Below are 27,458 nucleotides of genomic sequence, written 5' to 3' on the forward strand. Positions count from 1 at the left end.
GTCTTTTTTTTTTTTTTTTTTTTAGCAAAATATACCTGTTTCCACTCTCTCATATACGATTATTTGAAGCTTTTCTGTGTGGAATATGATTGTAAACTAAGTATCCTTGGGATTTAGACTGGTCAAAACAAAACAATTTTCACTATTTTCTGTGTATGAGCAAAATGATTCATCAATTTCTGCAGAAAGTAATTGGCAGATTAATTGATAATGAAAATAGTAGTGAGCTGCAGCCCTGCTTTGAAATTCTGGTTAGTGTTTTATTGTGTACAGACAAAGTGTTTTAGCTGTTTTAGCTCAGCACATCTCACCTTAATCACATCACTTGATTGCAGTAATGAATTCCTATATTGATCACCTCTGGAGTTGGCGACTTCAGCCTGAAGTGACTGCGGAGAGTTGTAAGTCTACCACCGATGCAACCGTATCACAGCTCCACCGCAAACGTCTGATTTGAGTGCGTTTGTATCCACGACGGCTCGTGTTCGTGCACCTGCGCCACGGTCACTTTTTCAGTACTTTGAAATATTCTGCCTTGCTCAAGCCCAGCCCCGTGCCATCGGCTCGGCAGGTCTCAGCGTGGCCCAGCTCGGCTTGGAATGAAACGGCGCGTCCATAATCTCTGTGCCGGCATGTTAATTTTCAAGTCAAAGGGGCAGCTCCCTTTTCATCGCGGCGGAGGCTGTGGAATATTCAGCGCGCTGCAGATGTTCATGAATAATGTCTGTGGCCAAACCCCTGGCTGAGGCTGGGGGGGGGGGAGGGATAGAGGGGTGAGGAGAAGGGAAGGGAAGGGGGTGGGGGGGGTGAGGTAGTGAGGCCAGATGAATTACACGCAGGGGGGATCTGACAGGCGGCGTGGAGCTTTGTGATCATTCCAAAGTTCTAATAATCTCTCTCACCTTCTCCATCTCCCCAGTAATGAAAGAGAATAGGTGATTGCACCCCGGGCTATGTTCCCCGCGTAATGACTCCTCCAAAGGCACAGAGCCGCCAAGGAAAAATGAACTTTGAATGAGCGGCGAATTGGCTCTGACAGAGTGATAGACCGTGACACAGATTCTGTGGCAAAACAGACGTAGTGCTAATTGATTATCAATATTTTAAGCAAAGTGATGAAAATAAGCATTAAGAGATGAGAAAGAGAGAAGGGAGTGCACAACACTACCTTCGAGGGGGTGGGGGGGGGCTGTCATTTGTCCAATCTCTCTCGCTCTCTCTCTTCCCCGTGCTTCTACCCCTCCTGCTGCCTCCCCCGTCTCCCCCGTCTCCCCCTCTCCCTGGTGCCACTCTCAGCCTGCCCTCTCCCTCTGTCATGCCTACTGTCTTTCTGTTTTCCTTCATCATTTTAGCGTTAATTGCCAAATATGTCCCTGAACTTGTATTAATTTTGTAACGCTTTGCTTTATTAATTTCATGGCTCTCACATGCGTTCGATCACTTATTCATTTTTTTCTTTAAGAAAAAAAAAAGAAATCAAACACGTTATTCAAATGCACTGTTGGCAATGTTGGCCAGCGCCTCTACAGAATCGGTGAAAAGATATCAAAGAACATGAATACACAATACTTTCGCAGAGGTATTACATGCACACACACACACACACGCACACACACACACACACACACACTGATACACTCGTCCCACCATCCGTGAAGTCCACACCAAAGAGCAGGCAGGGACCAGCCGAGACCACCAAGTTTGTGTGTCTATTCTGCAGCGTGTGTTTGTTCCTGTAATGTGGTCAGTTGTGCCGAGCCCCATTGACGCCGCCAGGGTCCCGGCTCTGCCGCCTTTCTTTTCTAAGTGGCCGCCCTTCTGAACCTCCTTGTGTCAGCACTGCGATTAGCGGCTCCAGTTTACCTTTCATGTGCGGGGGTCCTGATAGACTTAGTCCCATCTCCCCCCCCTACCACCACCACCACCTCCACCGCACACATGAGACACACACTCAGCGGTGTGCTGTCACAATGGCATCCAACAGGCTTTCAGCAGGGGAACCAGAGCCTATTCTCCACCATTCAACAGCACGCTCAAGTGCATTCACACCGGAATAAATGAACAGATACAAACACACACACACACACACACACACACGAATACACACACAATAGGCGGGAATATTTTTGCACTGAAATTTCAGCACATGTGCAGCTCATTCTAACCAGTGTCACACATTTTACTGTGGCCTAAAATTTTTCTCTGGAAAATGGCGCAATGTGCAAACTTGTTGCTTAATTGAGTAAATGAAATGAATACCTTGTTTTATTTTTCATAGGTAAATAGTTTATGAGCTTTTCTGTCGTGATCAATTCCTTCAAATTATTTTCAACTACAGAAAAGACTGATCATAGTCACAAAACGTAGTGATGTGCTTTACTGTATTATTTTGTTTGGGAATTGAAGATCAGATTATTGAGTATTTTCCAATTTGATCAAAATTGGACAACATTGCAAGCAAATTTTGCAAGGTTGGCTAAATTTGCCTGAACTCTCGCCGCCATCGATCCATGGCCACACTACAGCGTGTACAGTGATAGTAAAGTTGCGTCAGGGTGTTGCAGAAGCTTCATGTGGAGGATGTATTAGCACGCAACTACCCAAAAACCTACGTACCAGAGCTACGGTTGCAGCATATAGACACCCCAAGAGCTGTGACTGAGCAGATTGAGCTGCTTGTGTTTCCTAATGTAAAACTCCTCCATTTAGTGTTGAGTGAAATCCTACCAATGGGACTGCTTGAAGCACCTTGATGCAGAAACATAAATGTGGCTGTGAGATATGAAGCAACAGAGAGCGAAGCATCAGAGAGAGTGAGCGGAGCGACAGCTGGCAGAGAGATCTCAGATTTGGTGGCAGTGGACGTGGTGAAGCAAAGGCCATCTGAAGAGTGTGTGACCTTATGTTCGTCTGTTGTAACACTGCCTTTGGCTTCTTTTGGTCATAAAATGTAAGAAAAATAATATACAGTAGGGTTATATCTCAGCATTTCATTCATTTCTGGGAAGAAAACTGAATGAAATTGTTATTTTTGTTTAAGATAGAAGCTTAAAATCTCACAGGATAAGAACAATGAAGACCTGAACACAAGCAGGACATAATCTACAATCCAGTGTTTGGGTTAATTGTACAGTTTAGCAGTTTTTCTGTTATTATTGAGCATTGAATGTTATATGAAATATCCATAAAATACGTCACACAGTCAGGTCACATCATTTTAATCAATGATGGAAAATGGGGTCCCTTCAGGAAAAAGGCTGGGAACCACTGACTCCAGACATTTACCAACAATTGACTTCAGTTTGTGTCCCTCCTTCAAAAATCCACACAGCGCCAACAAGTGAGAGCAGACTCTCTGGCTACAAGACACAGCTTCTTACTGGTTTGGTGACATCAAGTTGCTGCCAGTCTAAGTGCCATGGTACCAGATTGTGGAACAGACACTAAGAAATACAGACCCCTCTCACACTGAGAGGCCATACAATGTTGAACCTCCAGAGTGAAACAGAGCCGTGTAGCTGTAGCATCTCAAGATATCATGAAAAGCTTTTTCTAACAGGTAACCTGACATGAATGGCCAAAATATGAGCTTAACCTATTTGCAGTGAAAGCTGAAAAGATAGAAAAGCAAGTGAAGAAGCAGGAGAGCGTTAAAAGAGAAAAAGGTCGGGGGAAAGATAACAGAGGAGAAGAGAGGGGCATAAAGGAGATTAGAGGAAAAAAAGAGGCATAAGAACGAGGCAGTGGCATGTGGAGACATGACAGGGTTGAAGTTGAGGGTGAGATGTCATTCAGAGGCCCCAAGATGCTTAATATTTTACCGTGTGATCCCTGCATTATGGATTTGGTCTGATTGGCCTCTCAAGACCAGTAAAGCACTTACCGGCTCATCTCAGTCAAGTTCTCATGACAGAACTTTTGTAGTCGTCTAAAAGGCATGCCCGTCCTCCTGCCAAATAAAAATAATAAAGAACTGTAATTCTACAGCTAACACACACACACACACACACACACACACACACACACTAATGTAATGCTTTAATATCTGCTGTAAGCCCAAAAAGGCGAGAGCATTTGCAATTAACATATGATATTTCCATAGTGAGGTTTCAAGGTTGAACTTTGTTTGACCTGGTGGCTACATTATAGAGGCTTTGTTGTTAGCTTCTCCCCTCAGGCTTGTGTGTGTGTGCGTGTGTGTTAGGGGAGAGAGAGAGAAGTGCTCTTATGCCTTATGTGAATATTTTGACATCCCTGTGTGTGTTTCTCAGGTGTGTTTATGTGTGCATGTGTGTGTGCAGCCCATGGCACAGCGCGATCCTCAGAGTAACCTCCCTCTCTGATCTCCCCTGACCGCTGGAGGCCTCTGCTCTTCCCCACCTTTTCTGCAACTCTCCTCTCTGGCCCAGGGTCTGGGGCCTCCATCTCTCCAGAGCGCACTGGTGCAGCAGCCGCGGAGTCAGGGGATACACTTCTGCCCTTGGGTCGAAAGGGCATTTGTTGCGCTGGGCCCGAGCCACCCACATGCAGCGGGCAGACCCCACTGCTCAGCTGCCCCACATGAAACCTGTTCTCAACCCCAGACCTCCTGTGCAAAGGTTTGCTCAAAGGGAATAAGATCCAGACCCCGGTGTGTTGTCTGGAGCCCAGCGTTGAGTGGCGCTCAGGGGTTTGGAAATCAAAATCAGGGCAAACACTTCAAAGGAAGCTGCCTGGTTGAATTGCTACACACAGCTGGCCACACAGGACAATCTGACAGTTATTGGGCTCTCCTGTCCTGGTCAAGTAGTTGACTAATTGGTCATAAGGGTTCTGGTCTATCAAGACATTTTTAGCCAGTTAGTTGTAGCCACTATGTGGATGAGCTTTTAGTTGTTAACCGGAATCACATTTCTGCCATCAGCCTGTAAGAAACACTACATCTACACAGGTTAGAGAGGCAGTTAGTGTAGTGGAGGAGTACAGGAGGTGACTGCTTCAAATTGCTTGATCAAAACCTAAAACTCTCCTCTCATGTACGACAATGAAAAGCTCAGGAGTCCTCTCATTTCAGAGGTTGGAACCAGCATTTAGTTTTTGTTTGTTTGTATTGAAAATGAGTCATAATATTAATCAACGAGGGAAATTCTTGCAGCTTGATTTTTGGTCGATCGGGTCTAAAATAGATCCTTCTCCATGACTATGTTTACCTTTGGGGGTGAGAATAGAAACAGGTTGAAGTTGTGGTGACAGTTTCTATTGAATAAAGTCGAACTTTGTCTTTCTGTGAGTTTAATTCAGCATCTGCAGATGAGCTCACCACACAGTCGAATGAATGAGCTGAGCAAATGAGCCCTGAGCATAGCAGATGTCAGTGTTTTACACACACTGAGGACTGCGAGGTCGGGGGGAGACGGGGGTGGGTGAATAACACATTATCTTGAACTGGTCCATCTTATCTGTCCTGTCCTTGGACACTGAGTGAGGCACTAACAGCTCTGGTTTAATATCAGTGAAAGCAAAATGTTTGCATGAGCAGAAACATGTTTACAACCATAGAAATGGGCTGTTTGCACAGTAGGGAGGAGGATGCTTACATCCAGTCAGCAATGCGGTGGTGTTTGAGCACTGAGGTATACTGAACGTATATAAAGTCTGAATTTCAAATTTATGAGTTGTAGTTTGCAGAGAAAATGAACTCTGGACAGAGTTTTCCTCCTGTTCTTCCTTCACGTGATGCCTCACCTTTTTGGGTTTGACAGATGCAATCTCAGCGTGATCACTGAGAAGGGAAACACAAACAAGGAGCCCAGGTGTCTAGACTTAAGAGGCCGTTTTAAAAATTCATAGAACAAATGTTGCACAGGGAAGGCTCTGGAGTTTTGGCTGTCGGTCCTGACATAGCCAGTGTAGACAGAGAGAGTCCAAATGCTTGAGATGATCTGAACTGGCCCTCTGACTTCATGTGTCGACATTACACAGTGTAGTGATTAGTTTCTATCTGCCACAACACAGTGTCAGCATGCAGTGCTGGCAGCTTGCATCTGGCTCCTGCATTTAGGCAATCGTTCCTCTCTGAAGCATCCATAACGCCACAGGAGTACAAGCCCTAATTGATGCACGCACACCCCACCACCACCACCCCACCACCACCAGCAGCATCAGAATATAGCTGTGAAACAAAACAAAAGCTTTTCAGACGATTGGCAATGAATAATTGATTTTGTAAGATATCTCTCTCTAATTGTTTAGTTTGTAAATATTTCATGGGTGTCGTTAAATCAGCCTGATGACGGATGCTGAGGGCAGCCTGCGATGAAAGATCATTCAAGTTCAGGTGTCCTGTCCTCTGCCTGAAGGAATTCACTGAATTCCACACATGGTGCAACAATCACATGGTTATAGCTGAGACACACGGATCCATAGACAGAGCCTCTAACACTTTCATGTGTTTTTTGTTGTAGAGAGTCTTTCTTCAGGCCCAACGCAAGTTTCACAATGTCATACATTAACTGCTACTATAATGCACACGTGCCCTTGAAAGGTTTTATGTATGCTGCTGCTAAATATTTAAATTACTTCATGTTTTATCTCTTCATGTCTGCCCATCCAATCAGGATGCAGGTACATTTGTGATATGTCCTGTGTCAAGTTATGCTTTACAGCTACAAGGTATAGATGACACACACACACACACACACACACACACACACAGAGACACATATATAAAAGCAAGTACTGGCTGGAGCCTCCTGCTTGTGTTGTCTGTGTGCTGTGCCACCTAGTGGTTGCTTCAGGTGTTGCACCTTCCCGTGATCCATCTAACCTTTCCACCTGCTGTAGATTCCTTCAGCGGTGTCTTCACACTGCTCCCTCAGTGCTTTCTCTGTCATGGTTGAACCTTTTTCACCTGAACGCTCTGTGATCCGTCTCATACAGTACATGCAGTGTGATCTTTGTTTGTGGAACACAGGACGACCAGTACGCCTCTGATTTAAGCCCATCCCTGTCTCTCTCTGTCAGTATCTTAAGTTCTGTTCACACACAGTAAAGTGGTTTAAGCTAATGGAGCTGCGTTGAACTGATTTATCACATCTGCCCTGTCTACCTCCCTGCTAACTGGTTTAATAGAAACTGCTGCAGTTGATCAGTTACCTGGTCATTTAATCGTGACATTTTAATACAGCTTTCAGCCATAAATCAATGTTTGCCTTAAACACTCAATGTAAAATTTAGGTTGGCAACCTTTGAAAAGAGCTGTGTGACGATATATTTAATTCTTCACGTCATCAGCTTCATTGATTTGTGTAAATATCAGCAACACGTTGAGACAGGAGCAGCTAAAGACTGGGAAAGTTGTGGAATGCTCCAAAAACACCTGTTTGGAACATTCCACAGGTAAACAGGTTCATTGGTAACAGGTGATGGTGTCATGGTTGGGTATGAAAGGGGCATCCGGGAAAGGCTCAGTCATTCATGAGCGAGGATGGAGAGAGGTGTCTTGACTTTTTTGGAATCAGGGTTGTAGTTAATTAAGTTATTGTATGTACCAGTTTTATTAGCAAATTAAATGATTTATCAGTTGGTTATCTTGAAATTAATGGTGAAACAGTCAGCATGGTGGTGGTGATGTTGGGCCTAATTTGCTTTATTCCCTTTCATTCCTTTACAGTGGCACTGTGGATTGACAGCAATACATCATTATGTGCAATCATCCAGTTGTCAGTCTGTCTGCCCAGCAATTTTCTGTCCGTCTTCACACCTGTCTGTCTGTCTGTCTGTCTGTCTGTCTGTCTGTCTGTCTGTCTTGCCTTCTTACCTGTCAGGCCCTTTACATGTGAGTTAGTGTGCCTACCTGTCTGTCCTCCAGCCCCATTGTGCTCTTATGCTTCTTTGTCTCGTCTTTCTTGCCCGTCAGGGCTGTTAATCCTCAGCGTTGCTACAGGTCTGTTTGTCTGTCTGCCTGTCTTCCAACCAGTCTGCCTCTTATTTATTTATTTAGTTATTGTCTTATCTGTCTCTCTGGTATTCAGTGTTGATCGGTGGCCCGGCTGCCGAGCTTCACTGTAAAGTGCTCGGCTGATTGGAAGGGACGTTTTTCCAATGGCGCTGTGCTGCCTCTAATATTCTGTTTGTCGTTGGGTGTGAGGCTGATTTATCACGCCTCCTCTCCTGCTGACATTCAGATTCACTTTGATTGGCGGCTGGACGGAATGACACCCACCACTACCTATGCCGCTAACATCACTGCGGCTCTCACACGCATGCACAAACAGACACACACACACACGCAGTCAAATGTGATGTTCTGCATACTCGACGTCAGGTATACAGTGGATATGAATATGCCTATTACGCCAACACATACCCACTTAGATTTAGACATGAAGACATGCACTTGTATATAAATGCTCACTCATAAACTCACACACAGACTAAGTGGATAACTGTTGTGCTGACCTCTGTCTTCAGCATTGCTAGTTTGTAAGTGTTGTATTGAGTTTATTGAACAACGTGGGCAGACTGCTGCTCCTCTGTTGTTCTCTCACCTCACGAACTCTATAATATGATAGCCTTTCTCACTTCTAATACTTACTGTACCCGGCCTAAGGCCCAAGCTACCGTGCTCCTGTGTTGAATAACATCTCTCTCCTTCTTTTTCTCACCCTGTCCCCCCCCCCCAATCCCGCCTTAATAACTCTATAACTCACCTCAGCCTCAGATTTAATTGCTTATCTGTGTGTAAACGTATTAACCCTCTGCTGTATCTGTTCTGCCGCCGTCCCGGGGGCCCGACAAGCCTCTCTGACTGCCGTGCCTTACATCCAATGAATAGTCCTTCTCTGAGTGGTAATAGGGAATCAGCATCGTAGCAGCAAGCATTGGCGGCGTGTAAGAGATAAATCAGATTGGGGGTCTTGCTTTGCCAGTTTATTGAATCTAAATTGCGTGCGCGCGTGGCCCCCGCCGGCCCTACACGGCCCATCCATCTCCCGGCTGATAATGGAGCGGGCCCGATTCCACCTGGTGGGAGCATTATTACATTTCCCCTCTAACGAGACCCAGCTAATCCTGCCAAGGGAGGAGGACAGGAGAGACGAGAGAGGAGGAGAGAAGAGAATTGGAGAGGGGGAAGAGAGGAGTGAAGGAGGGTGCTGGGGGAGGAGGAGGAGAAGAAGAGAGGAGAAAAAGAAGGGAGGAGAAAAGAGATAGAAGAGATTCTGTTCGGGAAAAAACAACATCCTGGCAGCCTGCCTCTTCCTCCCACTCTCCTCGTTCTCTCTTTCTCACTTTCTTCCTCTCTGTTGCCGTGCATAAAACATCTTCTAGCGCCATCAGAGCTACATGGCCCCTGGGCCCCTGAGCTGCAATTACACTCATAATCACAATGCGATTTCACTGACACTCTCCTCCCCTTCCTGCTGCCATCCCTCCTCTTTCCCTCCGCCCCTGCAGCCAAGACTGAACGAAGTCTAAATGAAGTGAAAGGCCTCTCCTCTCCCCAACACCCGGCCGTTTATTACCCGCTCTAATAAAAGTCCATCACAGAATTATCCTACAATGAACTGGAGCCACTAAGTTGCCAAGAAATATACTTCCAATAAGCGGCCTCTGCACACAGACACGTCTATATCTCTAGATGGGTGCAGCTGTGAGCTTAAATCTTTTTACATGCTTTTTACAACCATAATGTTAACAGGCTTTTCATGATAGTGCAACAAAGTGTGTTGCTGTAATGTATTTTTTTTGTAGTTTATCTTTTTTTAAAGCAGAGCTCCTTATTGATGTAATTAAATCGTATCCCTGGCTCAGCGCTCAGGCCTGCTTTCATTGTTTTGAGGGGGCAGGAGCCCCGTGAGGCAGTGCACTGATGAGAGATGGATAAACAGTTTGATTTGCTGCTATCGCCCCCAGGCACAGTGTACTGGAGAGATGAGCAAGAGAAGGAAGAGAAAGCATAAAAACGGGGAGGGGTGGGAGAGGGCAAAACAGAAGGAGAGAAGAGAGAGCGAGAGGATAAGAGAACCTGTTGGGGGAGGGATGAAGGGATAGAGGTGGAGGATAAACATGCAAACAAAAAGAGGCGACAAATCACTCCTGTTGTTTGTGTGCACATGTTTGTGTGCACGCAGGCAAGGCTTTTTCTCTTTTTCCTGCTTGTTTGTCTGTTTCCCTCACTGTCAGTTCTTCCTTTTTTCCCTACATGGCCCCCATCTATCTTCCTTTTTCTCCCCTCCTCGTTCTTTCTCCTCCGTCTCCCTCCCGCTCCATCACACCACCAGTACCAGTCTGTTTCCTACCTGCCTCTCGGTAGCCCCGAGCAAAGAGGGAGCTGTGGAGTTCACTCGCACATACGAAAAACACACACGAATGCACACAAATACACATCTGTGCATACAAGAAAACTCATGAATGTGCCTGTGAACACACACAGCATGGTGCAGCCCGTGGTTTGGTTTTACTAAGTTATGACTGTGTTAGCTAAGAGGAATAGATTGGTTAGGAATGCTCCATACACGCATGCACGCACACGCGCACACACACACACACACACACACACGCCCTAGCTGAGGAAGGTAGAGGAGGGTGCAGTCATCCATGTAGAGTCATTGTTAGTAAAGATGCGGAACCTCCAGACTTAACCAGCCATAACAGCAGTGTGACGGGTTCTTTGTCTACGCCAATTACTGAACAAAAACAGCAGCGCAGTCACAGAGAGACTAGCACAACCCATGGCCTCCTGCATCCAAACACACACACACACACGCACACACACAGATATATGTGTGTGTGTGTTGCATTTTGATGTAATGTATTTCCTTGCAGCAGCGCAAAGAATCCGACACAAAATGAGGAGCGTACGCGGAACACGCGTGCACGCGCAGACATCTCAAGTGGTGCAATAAACCACATTCGGACACCCACAGCTGTGCCCTAACACAAACATTCTGTAAGTGCTCACAAACACTTACACCCACTCTTATGTTGTGTAAACTTCCCCCAAACAGTGCAGAGCTCTCCTTCTCTCTCATCTGCTCGCTCTCCTCTTCTGTTTCTCTCTCCCTTCCTCCTTTTTTTTTTTTTTTTTTTTTCTCAAAGTTTAAACTCATTAAGTGTAATGATATTGGAGACTCAATTTTACATAGCTCACTCATCAACCAAGTGAGATAGCAATAAAGGCAAATGGCTCCGCTGAGGCCCTAACGCTGCAAAATAAATGATGCGCCGCAACGGAAATGTAATTAATTTAGAGGCAGTATTGATAGTCCTGCCATACATGGCATTATATTTTTTAATGTGGCTTAACATCTTGATTATTCAGGGGGAAAGGCGGAGGAAAAGGGGAGCCGAGACAACACGGCTCACGATGAGAGATGCTTAAAATGCCCTGACGAGTGTTTACTCCCGCTGCCTCACTTTCTCTTAAGCTTTTCATTATGCCGAGACGATAAACACCTCTCAGGAAGACACGCTGACTTTTTTACAGGGGTGCGAAGGGAAGGCAGAGAAGGGTGCTGCCTGGTAGGGAAATGAGAAAAAGGCATGATTCACAAATTGTTGATTTGTACGCTTATTGCTGATCCAATGATGCGTTTCCCGGTAATGTTCTGCGTGCTCTGTTGTGAGCATCAGTTTGTTTCAAAGCACATATTTTTAGTCCTCTGCATACAAATGTGCGTGTTTTAAAATGGGATCATCTGATCTAAATTAAGTGTGTTTATTTGTTTTCATTTCATGTTCAGTTCTAATGTATAATCATACATCACTATATAATGGAACACTGATAATGAATTCCTTAATCTTTAAGAATGTTTTGGAGAATAAAACCACTTTAAGGTTCCTGAAGTCCTGCTTCGCTCCTCACTCTGCCGTCTTTCTTTGCAGCTAAGACGGACGAGGTGCTGAAGGCTAAGGTGGCCAAGAGAGAGGAGGAGGCCCGGAAGAAAGAAGAAGAAGGTGAGCGTTCTGTGTGTCTGCCGTAGATGCAACATGTGGAGTGCACATGTGGCACCAATGTTAAACCAGTTTTAACAGTTTGCAACTGGAAGCCCAATCAAAGAAATACTGTCTTAAATCAGCCAGATAGAATGACGTGCAAGAATGCAAAATCTGTGCAGTGGTCTCATTAGCATTACCATCACTTAGCTCTGCTTCCTCATGTCAGGTTTTGCAGTATTTTTGCATTCCTTGCACTCCCTGCAAAATTAGCGATTTTCCACAGAAAACCTCATTCGATATATTTATATTTACATATTAATGTAAGCGCTCTTGTCTTGTAAAGCAGAATTCTTCCTTCACGGTTCATCTATGCTTTGCAAATCATGAACTTAGAGATGCTGATTACACTTCTTAGTTTTTATTAAGACAGCTGTGATGTACATAAAGATGCATAGTAGATGTGCAGCGGAGAAATGTGCTTAGCATTGCACGCAGTAAATTCATCCTGCCAACCTGAAACCCCCCCCGCTACCAACATACGACACACACACACACACACACAGATGATCTCAACACACATTCAAATAAAGTCAAGAGTAATTTGCAGTGGCTATGCTAGCAGTGATAAAAGTCCTTAGATAGAATAATGACCCTGGTCCCTGTTCTGAACAGAGCACGATATAATTGAGAATATCAAATGTGCCGTTATCAACTTCACTGTGTGTGTGTGTGTGTGTGTCTGTGTGTGTGCGTGTGCATGCTCGGGCGTGTGTAGTAGCGTAATTTGTTCTTGTGTGGGTGTTTTTATATCGCTGGATCCTCTCTCCACTCTTTCTGTGTCATTTTTAGTGTTTGCATCGAGCAGGCATGGCAGCGTGACCTTTAAAGTTAGCTGACCTTTTAGCCAAATGAAAGTCCAGCCATCAGAAACTAATTAGCCCTGCACTCATGCTTTGGTCCCCCAGTCCTCTCCTTCTCTCTCTTGCACTGTTTTGTTTTTCCTTCTCGTCCTCTTCACCATTCTCACATTCATTTCTCCATCTTAGCGCTCTGTCTCTTCCCCCCTCCCCTCTCTGTTTTCTCCTCCTACTTTCTGTCTCACATACTCTTTTTCTTCCCACCTCCATTTGTCCTCATCAACCGTTTCCACCTCTCTCCTGCCCTCTTCTCTGTCTCTTTCGTACTCTTTCGCTTCTCCGGCTTCTCTCTTCTCTGGGTGGAAGCGTTGCCAAAGTGGTGACTAAGTGCCTCGCTTGGGGCAACAGAGCAAGGCTCGCAGTCAAACAGCTTTGTTAAGCTAAGTTCACACTGCACTGTTGCCTCTTTTTGGATTCAGTTGACTCTTTTCCCCTTTGCTCAAAGCTCTCTCATCCTTCACTCCAACTGTTCGTTCTGTGTGAAATAAGGTGTTGTGCTTGATCGTGTTGTGGAGCGGTGCAGCACTGCGCGCTGGGCATGCTCTGCCTTCGAGGACAATCATTTCATTCCTTCCCCTGCACGGGGACACATGAAGCGAGATCAGAGAGGCTCGACAAAGTGGCCCCGATGACTTGCCCTTGCCTTGGTAGCGAGAGAAGCCAGTGGCGGCGTCACAAATACACATGAACACTCATCTTCACACAAGCAGCCAGCCAGCTCTATCCTCTTCTGCCCTTCCTCGCAGCACAACTAAAATGGAGGAGGTGGGCCACTGCTGCTGCTAAACAGCAGATCACCAGGGGTCTCCTTATTCCCCGCAGGGCCTCTTAGAGGTCCACACAACTAGAAAGTTTACACTTGAACCGCTAAGTCAACTGAAATGAGAAAACCTTTAAAGAGAACGGAGGGGAGAAGTGAAGAACACTACCACCTACACTCCTCGTTCATAAATAGATTCACATCCTAGACTGGCAATGTGTTTGAGTTAGTTTAGCCCTAATCGAAACCACCGAGATCTGATTCATGTGAATGCTATGATATGCAAGCTATTATTGTAGCGAACTGTGGCTGCATGTATACTGCGGAGCCCTGCGAGAAAAGAGGGGTTTTTATCAGCAACTGAGAGAGAGAAAGGAGAGGATCAATAACTGACCCTGTGGTCATCAGTTAACAAAGTAGTGTTCACTTAAAAGGAGTGTTTGGCTCTCTGGTTAAGGGCAGCCAGATGATGCTAGTGGTTGAAAAGGGAAACATGTGATATGAAAGGGTGTGAGAATAAGAGGGGAGGATGATTCCTTTGTTAGTTGCTTGCCTTGTTTAGGCTATTAAAGCTGAGATGTTGTTTGTGTGCCCAGGAGGCTTTTAGCTAACATACTGTGTCCAGCTATAATAAGATGGACCGACTGCCAGTGTAACACACTGTTTGTGTAGACCGTGCTGTTAGCTGGCACTTAACTGAACAACCAGTCACTGTGTGGTAGTACTGCCATCTATGCAGGGCTGCACAATAAACCAAATATATCAAATTCTGTATCTCTCACAGGCCTACACTTACTCATCCGATCCCTTCCTCCTGGACACGATTGCGCTTACCCGCTGTGTGTTTATTACTGTCAGATACAAGAGAAGTTAAATTCACTTTTCAGATAAAGTTACTCATGATGCACTTTTCAATAAATGAAAATAACAGCAGCAACCATTGATATCTAAACATTTAACCCTCCAATCAGCACAGTGTGTTTCACCAGTCATGCCATAAACAGGACTCTAACTTATTTCCATTATTGATCAATCTTACAATTAGCTTCTCCATTAGGCGTCTATAAAGTGTCTAAAAATAGTGAACCATGCCGGCTTTTCTTTATACACTTAATGTCCAGCAGAATTAAAGAGGAAGGCAGCACGTCAACCGGTTGGCAGAAAAATTGGTGTCAAATGCTTGATAACCCCAATTCATTCCCACAAACTCGCATGCTGCTTCAAAAGGCCCGAACACACACACTGAACACCGCCGTCCAGTGAGATTTGGGTGCTGTGAAACATCTTTTCATCTGTGCAGCCACTCTCCGACATACAGAATTATGTAGATATGGATTGGACACTAGCCTGTTTAGCCCGCGGATGGTATTTTAGCCCTTATGCTGCTCTGTCCCCATTACCTCAAAACCACCACCAGATTGGGAGATCATATATTTTAATGAGACGTATAATAGCTCTTTAACCCATATCATTAGGGGAGTATATACCTACAGTTTGCTCTTTGGGCAGTTAAACGAAAGGACTGTTTCCCTAATTACGCGGTGTGTAGGACAGGTCACGGGTTGGGTGTGTACCTGTCTGTGTGTGTCTGTGTTCAGGAATTATATGACCATTAAATATTCAGCCGCAGGCCCCTGTCCGCTCGCCCCCCCCGATTCACTTCCTCGACCTAGCATCCATTAATGCCTCATCACCGTTTAACTAGCCCTGTTGTCAATCACCGCAGGGCCTCGGCAGAAATATCCGGATTTGGTTCTTTGCTTTAGTCGTTCAACATAAAGTAATAAGAGTGAATACACATCTGTAACAGCTGGAGGAGGCCTCCGTCTAAGACGATCAATACAAGTGAAATATCATTAAGGGTGCCTGCACCGTCATTTGTTTGAAATAATATTTCTCTTGTTAGAGGTGATTACATGCCCTACTAAACAATTTGTCAGTCAGCTAAAATTTCCGCTCTGTGTGCAACGCCGGTGTGGGTGTGTGCTTGTGTGCGTGTGTCCGTAATAAATGATGTGATCCCTTTTCTAATTGAAAATAATAACTAATCCACGGATAACAAGCTCTTGTATAATCCAAAGCCATATCCCTTCAGTTCTGGCCTATCTCGGCTGTAATAAAAGACAGGAAATGAGAGGCAAGTGAGAGTGGTGGCTTGGACATTGACGCTTAATGTAATCTGCCTTGAAATCAAATTATTTGACCTGGAAAGCCTAACAATACAAAACTCCTGCCGGGCTGCTGTTAAATATTTAGCACGTGCCTGTCATGAATACAAATGGTGCGCAAATTAGAATCTACAGGCGCGTGACCCCCATATCACACCCCGGGAGCACTGGGGGGCTGGCTCTGCTTTAAATGTTTTAATTACCGAGGCCATGGTGCGGCGTGCCACGCTACCTTGCCGAGCAGCGTCGGCGCTGCGCGGGCTGCCACTTGAAGGACAAGCGGTGAAATTCATCTGCTGGTAAACACGAGTGATCTTGTGTCCATGATCTCATCACATTAACTAAAACATGAGGATTCAATAAGTAGAGTGTCTGAATCATACCAAGCTATAATTATAGTTCCCAGCATCCTCTCTCAGGGTAGAGCGTCATACTTTTTTTTTTTTAAGCTGTGTTCTCCCCACCGGCCATATGATCTACCGCCGGGCTCTGGGGAGGCTCTGTATTGCTGTTGTGCACTCTGCGCTGAAGGAAGATCTGTCTCAGTGATTTTGATGTAAGAAAATCTGGTTTGTATCGATTCGGTATTGATTAGTGGAGTTAGCCTCATCTCCTGTCGTTACTTCAGATAAATGGCCTTATTTGTTGTGTTATTATGTTCAACACAATCATGCCAGGAACAGTCAGAGGAATATTGAGCCGACACTTCATTGGCTTTATGGCTTCTATTTGTTCCAGGAATTAAAAGATTGTTTCTGCCCGTATAGCAGTGCAGCGCAAGTGTAAAAGAGAGCACAGTGACAATCAATTACACCTCCGCTTTAAAGGCCTGTTTCAGACAGAATCTCACAGAAGAGCGTTCCACACTTATTTCCCATTTTTGTCCTGCCTAAATAATGATTGATTTAGAGATGAATAGTGCCACACATTCAGTCTAGCCATCTCTCTTTTTTATTTTCTCCTCTCTCCTCCCTGTTCATTCAGGTTTGTGGTTCCCCCCACGTTGAAATGATTAGTTATGCAAGGCTTGTAAGCACTGAATCAGAGTTATGGTCCCTGGGGAAATAAATTTGGCAGAAAATCAGTGTGAGAAGATTTAATTATCACGAGGAGACCTTTTTTCCTTGCCTTGGCCCACTGAAGCCCAAACTCCTCTCTCTCTCTCTCTCTCTCTCTCTCTCTCTCTCTCTCTCTCTCTCGCTCTCGCTCTCCTTCTCTCTCTCTCTCTCTCTCTCCCTCTCTCTCCCTCTCTCTCTCTCTCTCTCTCTCTCTCTCTCTCTCTCTCTCTCTCTCTCTCCCTCCCTCCCTCTCTCTCTCTCTCTCTCTCTCTCTCTCTCTCTCTCTCTCTCTCTCTCTCTCTCTACACAGCTCCACATGCTGCAGCCAAAAAAACCCTGGCGTGCAGCATGGACGCCAGCCCTCTCCTTGCCTTCCTTCTCCTCTCAATTTGTTTCATTGCACGGTGATAAGCCAAGCAATTACTGCTTTATTGATTTTTCATCACGGCAAATTTAAAGTTGATTTTTTTTTTGCCCCCCCCCCCCCTTCCTCTTGCTTCCCCTCTCCGCCCTTGGAGATGGCCCGGCAATGTGATTAGGTGACCTCCTGTCCTGAACGAGTGGAGGCGCATGCCGAATTCTGCTAACCCTGCGTGACCCTTTGTTGTCCCGGGGTAATGGGATGCTGATGCTGCCCGGCTACTGCGTGGCTGTCACTTCTGCAGCGATGGGGCCTATAGCATAACCGTTTCTATACGCATATCTATGGAATCACATGTTTGACTCGATAGCAGCCAGGCTATCTCTGCCATAGGCTAGATTACACACAAATTGACCATACAGGCCTCCAGCCTGTGTTCACTCAGGTCAAGCGGACATGATTGACAGCACCCTTTTACCCTCTGTGATTGGTAATCGTTTCTTGGGTCACCCTTATCAATTAACCTGCAACCAGGAGGCAGATGTACGTTCAGCAAGCTCGCTGGAGATGTGTTTTCTGGGTTTCCACATCCACTCTGTTTAGGTTTCGGGTAGCGTCACGCAAATTTGTTGAATATTAGGTATTGATTGTGAAAATATGTGTTGATTCAAATTGGAAAACCATATTTTCACTATTCTGCAAGTTATTTTTTTTTTACAATAAATAGCTGTAATCTATGTTGTATTTAACAGTTCTGAAAACTGAATGTAGCTAAATGATCAGAGTGACAAGGTAACGCAGCCTAACTATTAGGAGTTTAAAGGTAGAGCAGTGGTTTGCCGCTTTGACAGAAAACGTTCCCAGTGACTCACTCACGAACACACACACACACACACACACGCACACACGCATGCACACGTCAGTCTGGACATGATCATGCACAGCAGTAGTGTTCTTGGTGCAGTCTCACAGGGTGGTCAGACTGCTGTGATTAGACACACCCGCAGACCGTTGCAGGTCAAAGTGCTGGCATCCTGGGTGGCTGTGGCCATGTGGTGGCCCCTGCAAGGTTTGTCATTAGACATCAGAGGTCACTAAAGAGTGTGTGCGCAAGGGGGGAGTAATATGTGCTCGTGTGGCTCTTTTTTTGAAATATGGTGTGTGTGACGATTGTGTTTGAATGCTTGAAGTGAGGTGGCATGAGAGTCCCCCGTGTGTGTGTTTTGGGAGAGATGTGTGTGCACTGTGGGGCTTTGGTAGCACAGCGCTGTGTAGTCAAGGTATTGCGCTACAACTGCATACAACTACCAACACTTTGCTGACATTTACAAGAGCGTATTGTCAGCAAACAGGGAGCAACGACTAAAAAGTAACAAAAAAGTCAATAATACATTCTGACATAAGCATAGCAACAATTTTAAACCCACATATGACACACTGTGCTATTCTCTATAACAGTGTTTCTGCATACATTACTGACAAACCTGTTGTGCATCCATCACAAACTCAAACCTGCAGTGTTCAAAATAGATGCTGTTCCTCAGCTGAATTTGTATTAATCAACTGCTGTGTCATACTTGAGTACATCAGATTATTGCCACTTGGGCGGGTTGGATGAGTCGGGCGGATTCACCCTCTCCCTCACACTCCAGCACAGGTGATCAAACACATCAGCCCTGACTGGACATGGTGACACAACTATTCATGCATTTCTGTCCTGTAATCAGGGCCATGAAGGAAAATAATTTACAGTAAGGAGTTTTGGATTTACATGCAAATGATGATGTCACTCTCCTTTTGTTATTTTACACGAGTCCCTCCAATAAGGCAGAATGCAACAGAAGAAACGGAGGGCAATATATTACACAGTGCCAAGGTTATTAGTCTACAACTGAGGTCAGAAGAGGAGGAGGTGGGGGGCATTTGCCTAATTAATTACTACTCAGACACACACACACACACGCACACACACGCACACAGCCATGACCTTTACTAATATAGTTTGTAGCAGACCACACAAACAGGAGACTCTCAGCCTTTCAGTCCCTTTTCCTCTCTCACCAACACACACACACACACACACACACACACACACACACACACACACACACACACACACACACACACACACACACACTGTCAGGAGCCAGCAGAGTGAAAGGGAGAATCAATTACAGCCCAACTAAGGGCAAAGAGTTGGTTGCTTGATGGCTTCATGTCAAGAAGGCTGTAGGTCACGAGGCGTGTGCGTGCACGCCTGTTTGTGTGTTGACGTGTGTGTATTAGTGTATGTGAAAATCGAGCCCGTTTCCTGGATTCAGATTACATCATTTTCATTTTAAAGACCTTGCTCCAATTAAGTAATTAGCTGCGTGGTGTTTCTCTAATTATAGAGTTGTTCATAAAAGAGCTGCTGACCAGCCTGGGATTGAAAAAATGGCGACGGCTGCACTTTTCTTTCCTGCGCACACACATGCACAGCCTAGTTTAACGTCGCGTTAATGCAGTCAAATGCGTGTTATTTCTGTTAAAGGGCAGGGCAGGACTCTGTATTCTAATCACACTCAAACAGCGCTGTGCTTGATAAAGAGCTCCTTGAGTCTCACTGACAGATTATTGTATTACTGAACAGTTTGGAGAGGCAGAGTTTAAGGTATGTGTTCCTTCATCTGTGTTCTACTGTATTTTTACAACACTTCTCCATCATCTTTCAAAGCCTCTCATGCTGTACAGTAAATCCAAGCTGCCCTTCAGTGCTCTGTGTGTGGAAAGTGCGTATCACACCAGCTGTAGCCAATAAGTGTCTCCTTAAAGTGACAATCTGGACGATCTCTGTTTTGTTTTTATTTGGTGGGGATAAACGGTAATTGCAGGAGATCAGAGCAGCTCGTGTGACGTCGGTCAGTTTGCCTGCTTTTGAAGCGTCATCATCTGTAGTCGTGATCTTATCTTTGTTTGGCCATAGCAACTATTTACTCGCAGCGCTAGTAGAGAGTGGAAAAAAACGGCGTTTCACACACAAGTGAGTTGAAGAGCGAGTCTTTTCCTGTCCTCCCTGGCAGACCAACCACTGCTGGGCGATATAAAACTTATCACTAGCTGTGCATCGCTTGTGATCGCTCCCTGGAATGTCGCCACAGACCCCTAATTCATAATACTGCAAATGCAAGGGCTTTCAGTGACTTCACATTTCTTTAAAAGAAAATCTTTAAGATGTCTGAAATAACAAGATTAACCAAAGCAGGACTTCTTACTCGCAGAGTATTTGATAGGATATAAGGAAACAAAATTTAATACAAAATGTTTGGAATGCCACCAGTCCCCCTTTCAAGCCGGTCGACAGAGAAAGTGGCTGTGATCTTGAAGATCTCACCACTCAGCCTGTGAAAGCTTCACTATTTAATGAGATTCTGTGATGCTGCCCAGGCGCAGGACATCGGCTAACACTCATACTGCTCTCTTTCTCTCCTTCGCACACACACACACAGACACACACACACACACACACACAGACACAGACACAGGGGGAGAAACTCAGCCACCTGGTTTTGGTTATAACCTCTATGTTTGCAGTTAGCACTGTGCAGTCGGGTCAGCAGGAGCAGTCAGGTCTTAGCTAGGATTTCAGATAAATAGCTGACTTATATGCAGTAAATATACAGTAGATGCTTTTAAACTTTGTTTGCACTAGTTTCCCGAAAAGGTGGACCCTTCAATGCATGGCAATGAGTGCGTTATTTATACACATGATAGTGATAGGTACAATGTCAACAAGCCAACAATAAACATGTCAGCCCTGATGAATTCTCCATCTGAGCCAATTACAAGTAAATGCTGTATGTTACCTTTTTTGAGCTGTAATGCAAACAGTGTACTTGAAAGTAGGACTCCAGCATCCAAAAATATGTCTCATCAAAGTCTCATATGTTATGTCTGGGGTTTGTGTGACAGGTATGTAAACAAACAAATAACGCAGCAGACCTTTAGATCAGTCAGTGCAGTCTTTATGGCAGAATCAAACAATTACATGTATTTCTTCTAAATAGAGTCTGTGGCTTCAGGTATCGTGCATGATGGATGGATGGATGGATGGATGGATGGATGGATGGATGGATGGATGGATGGATGGGTAGGCTGGGGCCAATCTATTGTTCCTCCCCAAGATTTCAAGCCTAAACATATGCATTTGATTTTTGTAGTAGGATTATTTTTCAGTACAAACGGGGAGAATATAGTAGCTGAACCAGGGTCAGTTGAGGGGAGGACAGATAGAGGAGCAGAATGTGGTTGAATGACAGAAGAGAGAGAAGTGGCGAGTAGGGAGGGATGAGCAAAGATGTGAAAGGAGATAGCCAAGCATGGCGCGTGGCTGCCATGTCATCCTGTCATTAGCGGGTTGTTTGGGTCTTTAATTCATCATTCAGACCTTTATTGACTGGAGAGTGGGAGATCGCTATCACTCGGAGACACTAGAAGGAGCGCGTGTGTTTGCCACTCAGTCACCAGCTGCTCTTCATTTCCTGATGCCAAATAGATATCACATAAACATATCACATGCCATTATCTGCTAAGGTCAAATAATGCTCCAGGCTGCACGGCCCTTTTATCCCAAGAATGTGAAACGTGTACCGCGTTCTCCATAAGTTCCACAGAACCCGTACCTGGCAATTAATATAAGAGGCTTAAGGGGAACAAAGTGTTAGTGATGCGTGACCGGCCTCTGATGACAGTGACAGGAGTCGTCAGGACGGCAAACTCCACAGAGACCAGTTGACACTGCGATAACAAGGTGAGCACCGCAGGGGATCACGTGGCCTGCGTATGCGTTTGTGGTCGGCGGTGCATTGTTGGGAGACACGGGTTATGGAGACATGTGGCTTTTTTGGCGAGTGGGTGCGGGGATGCGGGTAGTATATGAGTGACCGTGCGTATTATTATGTGTGTGTGGTCTCGTGGGAACGCACATTAGACCGGCTTGGCCACCTGCTCTGTCACTGGACATCTCCCTGCTCACACGTGCACTTACAAACACATACATACATGTGTGCATGCTCCTTGGGGACGCACTCGGGACATCTGGCTCAGCCTTTCAGAATTTCCCTTCATTTCGTGTGACCGGCTGACCCCCGGCAGCCACAGGCGTCAGACAGGCATCAGCGTCACGTCTTGTCATTGTTGCAACGTCGCCATTGGTGGTTTGCTGCCTTACAGGCGACCTACAGATCTGTGCAGAGGAGAGGAAACTCCCGGTGGTTTGTTTGATGGTCCAGGTGTCTCTTTACTGTTCTGATCTGTGTTTGTCTGCTCTCGTTATCCTCATCTCCTTTCCGCCTCTCTCTGAATGCATCTCTCTTTCTTTTCGGCCTCCCTCGCTCATTGAGGTCTCATTTTTCAGTGCCTAAAGCTGCAGGGTATTAGTTATGCAAATATTGACGTGCAGCTTTGCCCTGCTAGCTATCAATTGAAATCAGCAAATCGATGGGCCTAATAGCTGCTCATTAGCCACTTGATGCATTTCCAGGGCTAACATCAGAACCTGTCAGCGGCCCCTAATCAATACAGTCTAAAAGTATTACCTAACCAAGGCCCACGTCACACACCTTGTGAATAACCTGAGCTGGCTGTCTGGCTTTCTGTGCAGGAGTAGAGCAATAAGTCTGACTCGATGGCTCTGGGCCTAAACAGGACAGGCTTAAACTTCTCTGTCATATCAACCAAATATCTCATTAGCAGCAGCATTCCCAGACACCAAGCAGACACATTACAAAGGCACATTTTCTTAATTTATTTGTTTTAGCGTCAGTCTAATGGAAATCCTCATCCGCGAAGCAAGATGTCTCACGGAGAGTCGTTGGTGCTGATAATGAAATTTCATCAGTCGGATTTTAATAAGTAACCTATTGTTTCATTTTTTTTTTCGGTTGTTGTTCAGTCCAATTCCCAGGCATGCGTTGGAGCAGCCTGTTTGTTTGGGCCTGGAGAATCGTACGGTAAAGACTTTGATGCATCTAGGATGCTGCTGCTCAGAACGGGGCCAGACCGGAGCCCCTCTATCGCCCCTAGCATACAGCCCTGCTAAGCTTAACTCAGCTGTTTGATGCCAAGCACTGCGAGTGTGTGCCTGTGTGTGTGCAGTGTGCGTTCATTGTGTGTGTGTGTTTACCCAGCTCAGGGGTTACATAAACAAGAGCAGCTAGCCTACAGGTAAGACCCACAGGAGACCAGCCGAGAGAGAGAGAGAGAAAGAGACAGAGAGAGAGAGAGAGAGAGAGATGGAGCGCCAGTCTCTTACCTTGGCATTCCCCTGGTGTTGTCGCCATTGCTGGAGCTGGATATTCACTAATGAAGGGCGAGCTGGAAAATGACTGAAGGAGATAGTAAACAAAGTTACAGCACACGCACACACATTGAATACACTCATACACGTGTGTTAATACACTTAACTTGGTGGAGGCAAGCATCCGTGCATGTGTTTGTGTGCATCCCTGATGTATCTGGGGCTGCTGCAAAGAGATGGGGAGAATGTGGGCGGATGGGGGATTGGAGGCGGAGGCTGGCAGCGGGGCAGTTGGCCGCTGGTGCAGAGAGAGAAAGAGCGGGGAAGGGGATCGGAGGGAGGGGGGGGTACAGCGGAGATAAATCATTAGAGAGCAGGTTATTGGAAATGCAGGGAGATAAAAGAGTGAAGAAGCCAGTAATTGCCTTAAAGATCAGACTACAAAGCATTACTTTGGATTTTACAAGGCCAGCCAGCAACAAAAGAGCAGTAATTTATGAGCTCAGTGTAAAAGAATAGCATAATTACATTAAAAATTAATGCTAATGAGGGCTAAAATGGGGAAGGTGGTTATTATGAAAGTTTGTATTCATCTTCCCTGGGTTGAATGATGGCTAGTGGCTTGATTAATGGCTTAATTTCTATCAATTAGCAGGCAAAAAAATCTCCACTGAGACGGGCCCAAATTGAGCATTGAATTACACATCTTTGCCGCGGTGCAAGGAGAGAGGGGGTGGGGGTGGGGGGGTGTAGAGGAGGGGAGGGCACATTATTGAAACCTGGGAAACCAAGTGATGTTGCTGTGTGTGAGCGTGTGCGTGCACATGTGAAAACCGGCCATGGGTTCCAAAACTTGGATAAATGTTTATCCTCATGGATCCTCAGAGCTGAGGTTTGGGTCATTGCTGGGTTTGCACTCGACTGTGATGCGTGGAGAAACAATAGAAAAAATATTTAAAATTGAAGACAAATCTTCCTGCGTTTGAATGTCTCTTGAAAAATATTCTGTTTTTGATTAAACTAGCCAAATTAAAATGGAGTAACATTTTTTTCTGACTTGACGAGACCCCACGAGTCTTGTACTTGCGATGCTTGAGTCGCACTACCCACCGTGAATGCAGCCGCCACAGTTTGCCCTTTCTTTGCGAAGGCCTGTTCAGTTTTAGTGCATTCATTAAAAGCCTTTAAGCTCACTGTTTGCCGTATAATTCTAAAACACCGTCAAAGATTTTCTGCAATTTGCGAGACCTCAATAAAACAAGCAGTTAGTTTTCCTTTTTATTTATTTTTCTCCCCACAACAACAAGAGCTGCGGTAATTTAGCTGGCACGCTATTGCACTCAATTACTGGAATTAATCAGCAGCAGCAATATATTCAGCTCGGCTGCTCTTGATTGACAAACTGTAGACCAAAGTCAAGTTTACAAAGACATCGCTGCCATAGCCCAAGGCCTCGGCTCATATGTAGACATGTGTTGTTGAACAGCTCCCTCTTCTGGTGGGGAAGTGCACCTGCTGTATAACGGCCTCATCTTCAAGGCTGAGGGAGATGAGCTGAAATCTGTTTTCATTGGCTGGTTTGATTTTCTCTCCCATCTTCTGGCCTTAATCAATGAAGTGGACAAACAGCTATTTAGAGAGAACAATAGCCTATTGATTGTGAGCCACTCATCAGCAGCGCAGTCTGTCCAACTAATTTCAGTAATGAGATGGCGAGTGAGTTTTCTGACTCCCTTTTATATACGTGCACGCACTCACATGCATGGGTGTAAAGGACATGTTAACAGCCGTTGCTCAGTCACGATCCATTACTCTAATCTGCAGAGTTTGATTCCGTTTCCTGGTTTGCAGTACCGGTTGTAATGCATTTCAGTATCAAGTGATAGATGTCTCAGAGAGCTACCATTAACCTAATTTAAAGCGGTACATACTGTGCGTTCAGTTGTGTCTTCTTTTGTTTCTGTTTCCTCTCTGCCTCCTCTCTCTCTCTCTCAGCTTTCACTTTATCCTCCTCTCATCACTGACAGGGAAACGTCCCTAATGCGGTGACAATTGAGTCGACCTGTTAAATTAATTTGCCGGATAATGTGTCAATATTAAATATCAACTTTGACCTCTCCGAGCTGCAGAGTGCGCTCGCCCAGCGAGAGTATTGATTTTTGTCTGCCTCTAAGCTCGCAAGGCCCGCACTCAAAGTCCATTATTTTTGATTTTCTCATGAAATACATATCTTTTCCCGCTGACATCTGACAAACAGCATATGGAAGTCATTTTATCTACTAATAATGTGTTTGTCAAAAAGTCTGAGGTCTTAATGGATTCCTCCAGCGCACACGGAAAGCCCAGCAACAGACGGGCCTGCCAAGGAGATGCTAGCAGATATGGGTTGTGTGTGTGTGTGTGCGTGTGTGTGTGTTTGTGTGTGTGCATACATAGTCAGTGTGGCGGTTTGCGTGGTAGTGCTTTATGTAAGGCATTTATACTCAAAGGAAGATCAGAGAGGGGGTAATTGAAAAAGGGAATCATTGTGCTGAATTAATTGTCGGCCAGTCACAGGCGTTTCACTCCAGCACGTGCACGCTCGTGCAGCCGAGCAGCGAGCAGTGGTGATAGTGGTGTGAAGGACAGGCCACAGTCGCCAGGAGGATATTGGGCCAGTGTTCAGACTTCATTTAGCAGCCCAGTCAAGGTAATGACTATTTTTGGAGCCGCTGTGCAATGCGTCTCTGCTCACATCTTCCCGCGCAGGATGACAAGCTGATAGTCTGTCATATAGGAAGGCTTAATTCCACTTGTCACTCAGTTGTCCAATTCTGCAGTGCATTTAAATCAAAACCCAGTTTGTTTGAGTGCTATTATGAACTATAATGGGGTGTATGCGTGCTCGTGTGTGCATATGTGTGTGTGTGTGCGCGAGATAGCATGCGATGCTTTGCTGTGAAAGCCGGAACAAATATTCATTTATTCATTAAACACCAGGGCCATGAAGATCTGTTGTGACACCCTTTCTGTAGCTGCTAATGGATTGAATTAATTCCTGCTATTAGCTCCAATTGTATGTACGTGTGTGTGTGTGTGTGTGTGTGTGTGTGTGTGTGTGTGTGTGTGTGTATGTGTGTGTGTATGTGTACGTATTAATGGCAGCCATGAGTGTGAGTGCAAAGTATGTAAGTTTGCAAACACACGTGTACATGTGGGAGTACTTATATCCTGATGTTCCTTGCGTGTGTGTGTGTGTGTGTGTGTGTGTGTGTGTGTGTGTGTGTGTGTATACTTGTTTTCATGACACAGCCTACATGAGTGGAGCAGAGAAACATGGATGTCTGTTGGATTGACAGATAGAGAGATGGGAGAGTGCAGGAGAGGACGGATGGATGGGGGAGAGAGGGATGAATATTGACTGATCAGTGGAAAGATTGACAGCCAGAGAATAATGGGAGCATTCAGACTCTGTCTCTTTTTTTTTTTTTCCCTGTTGCTAACTTTCCTGGCACACCTATTTTTTGCCCTCCTACGCTACGACGACTGCTCTTGAATTCTTATTATCTGATATGCAGAATCCTGATGTGTTTATATCCGAGAGTAATTTACTGGAAACCCTTTCTGTCTTTTTGTTTGATTGGACGAGCCAAAGCGAAATGCTTTCTGATACATGAAAACTATATGAAACCTAATCGCATTTAGTCTCCATAATGAAATTCCATTGCAGTGAGCTTGTGTTCATATTTTGATTATTTTAGAATGCATTATCTGAGTCTAATTCACTGTCTGGATATTATCTTGTTAGTGTTTTTTTTTTTCCACTTGCCTTTTGTTGCAGCTCTATGCCCTTGGCTAAGCAAGAGTCCTTTTTCATGGAGGCCAAGATTAAAATACGGGAATATCAGATATTCCGTATTGTATGTGTCAAAGAGCGTTACACAGAGAGATAACATACAATCAACTAAGCTCAGTCCAAATGAAATGTGGTTCTTTCCAGAGAATGACAAGGGATGGCT

The 27,458-nt window shown here is 45.2% G+C and overlaps 1 protein-coding gene across 1 annotated transcript in view; it reads left to right on the plus strand.

Moving 5' to 3' along the window:
- rsrc1 (arginine/serine-rich coiled-coil 1) overlaps positions 1–27,458 on the plus strand; it is a 108,596-nt gene that overhangs the window by 76,126 nt on the left and 5,012 nt on the right. Inside the window, exon 7 of the mRNA XM_076734448.1 lies at positions 11,866–11,937. Coding sequence (XP_076590563.1) covers positions 11,866–11,937 — 72 coding nt within the window. The remainder of the gene's footprint in view (positions 1–11,865; positions 11,938–27,458) is intronic.

This window comes from Chaetodon auriga, chromosome 7, assembly GCF_051107435.1.
Source record: "Chaetodon auriga isolate fChaAug3 chromosome 7, fChaAug3.hap1, whole genome shotgun sequence".
Classification (NCBI taxonomy): Eukaryota; Metazoa; Chordata; class Actinopteri; order Chaetodontiformes; family Chaetodontidae; genus Chaetodon; species Chaetodon auriga.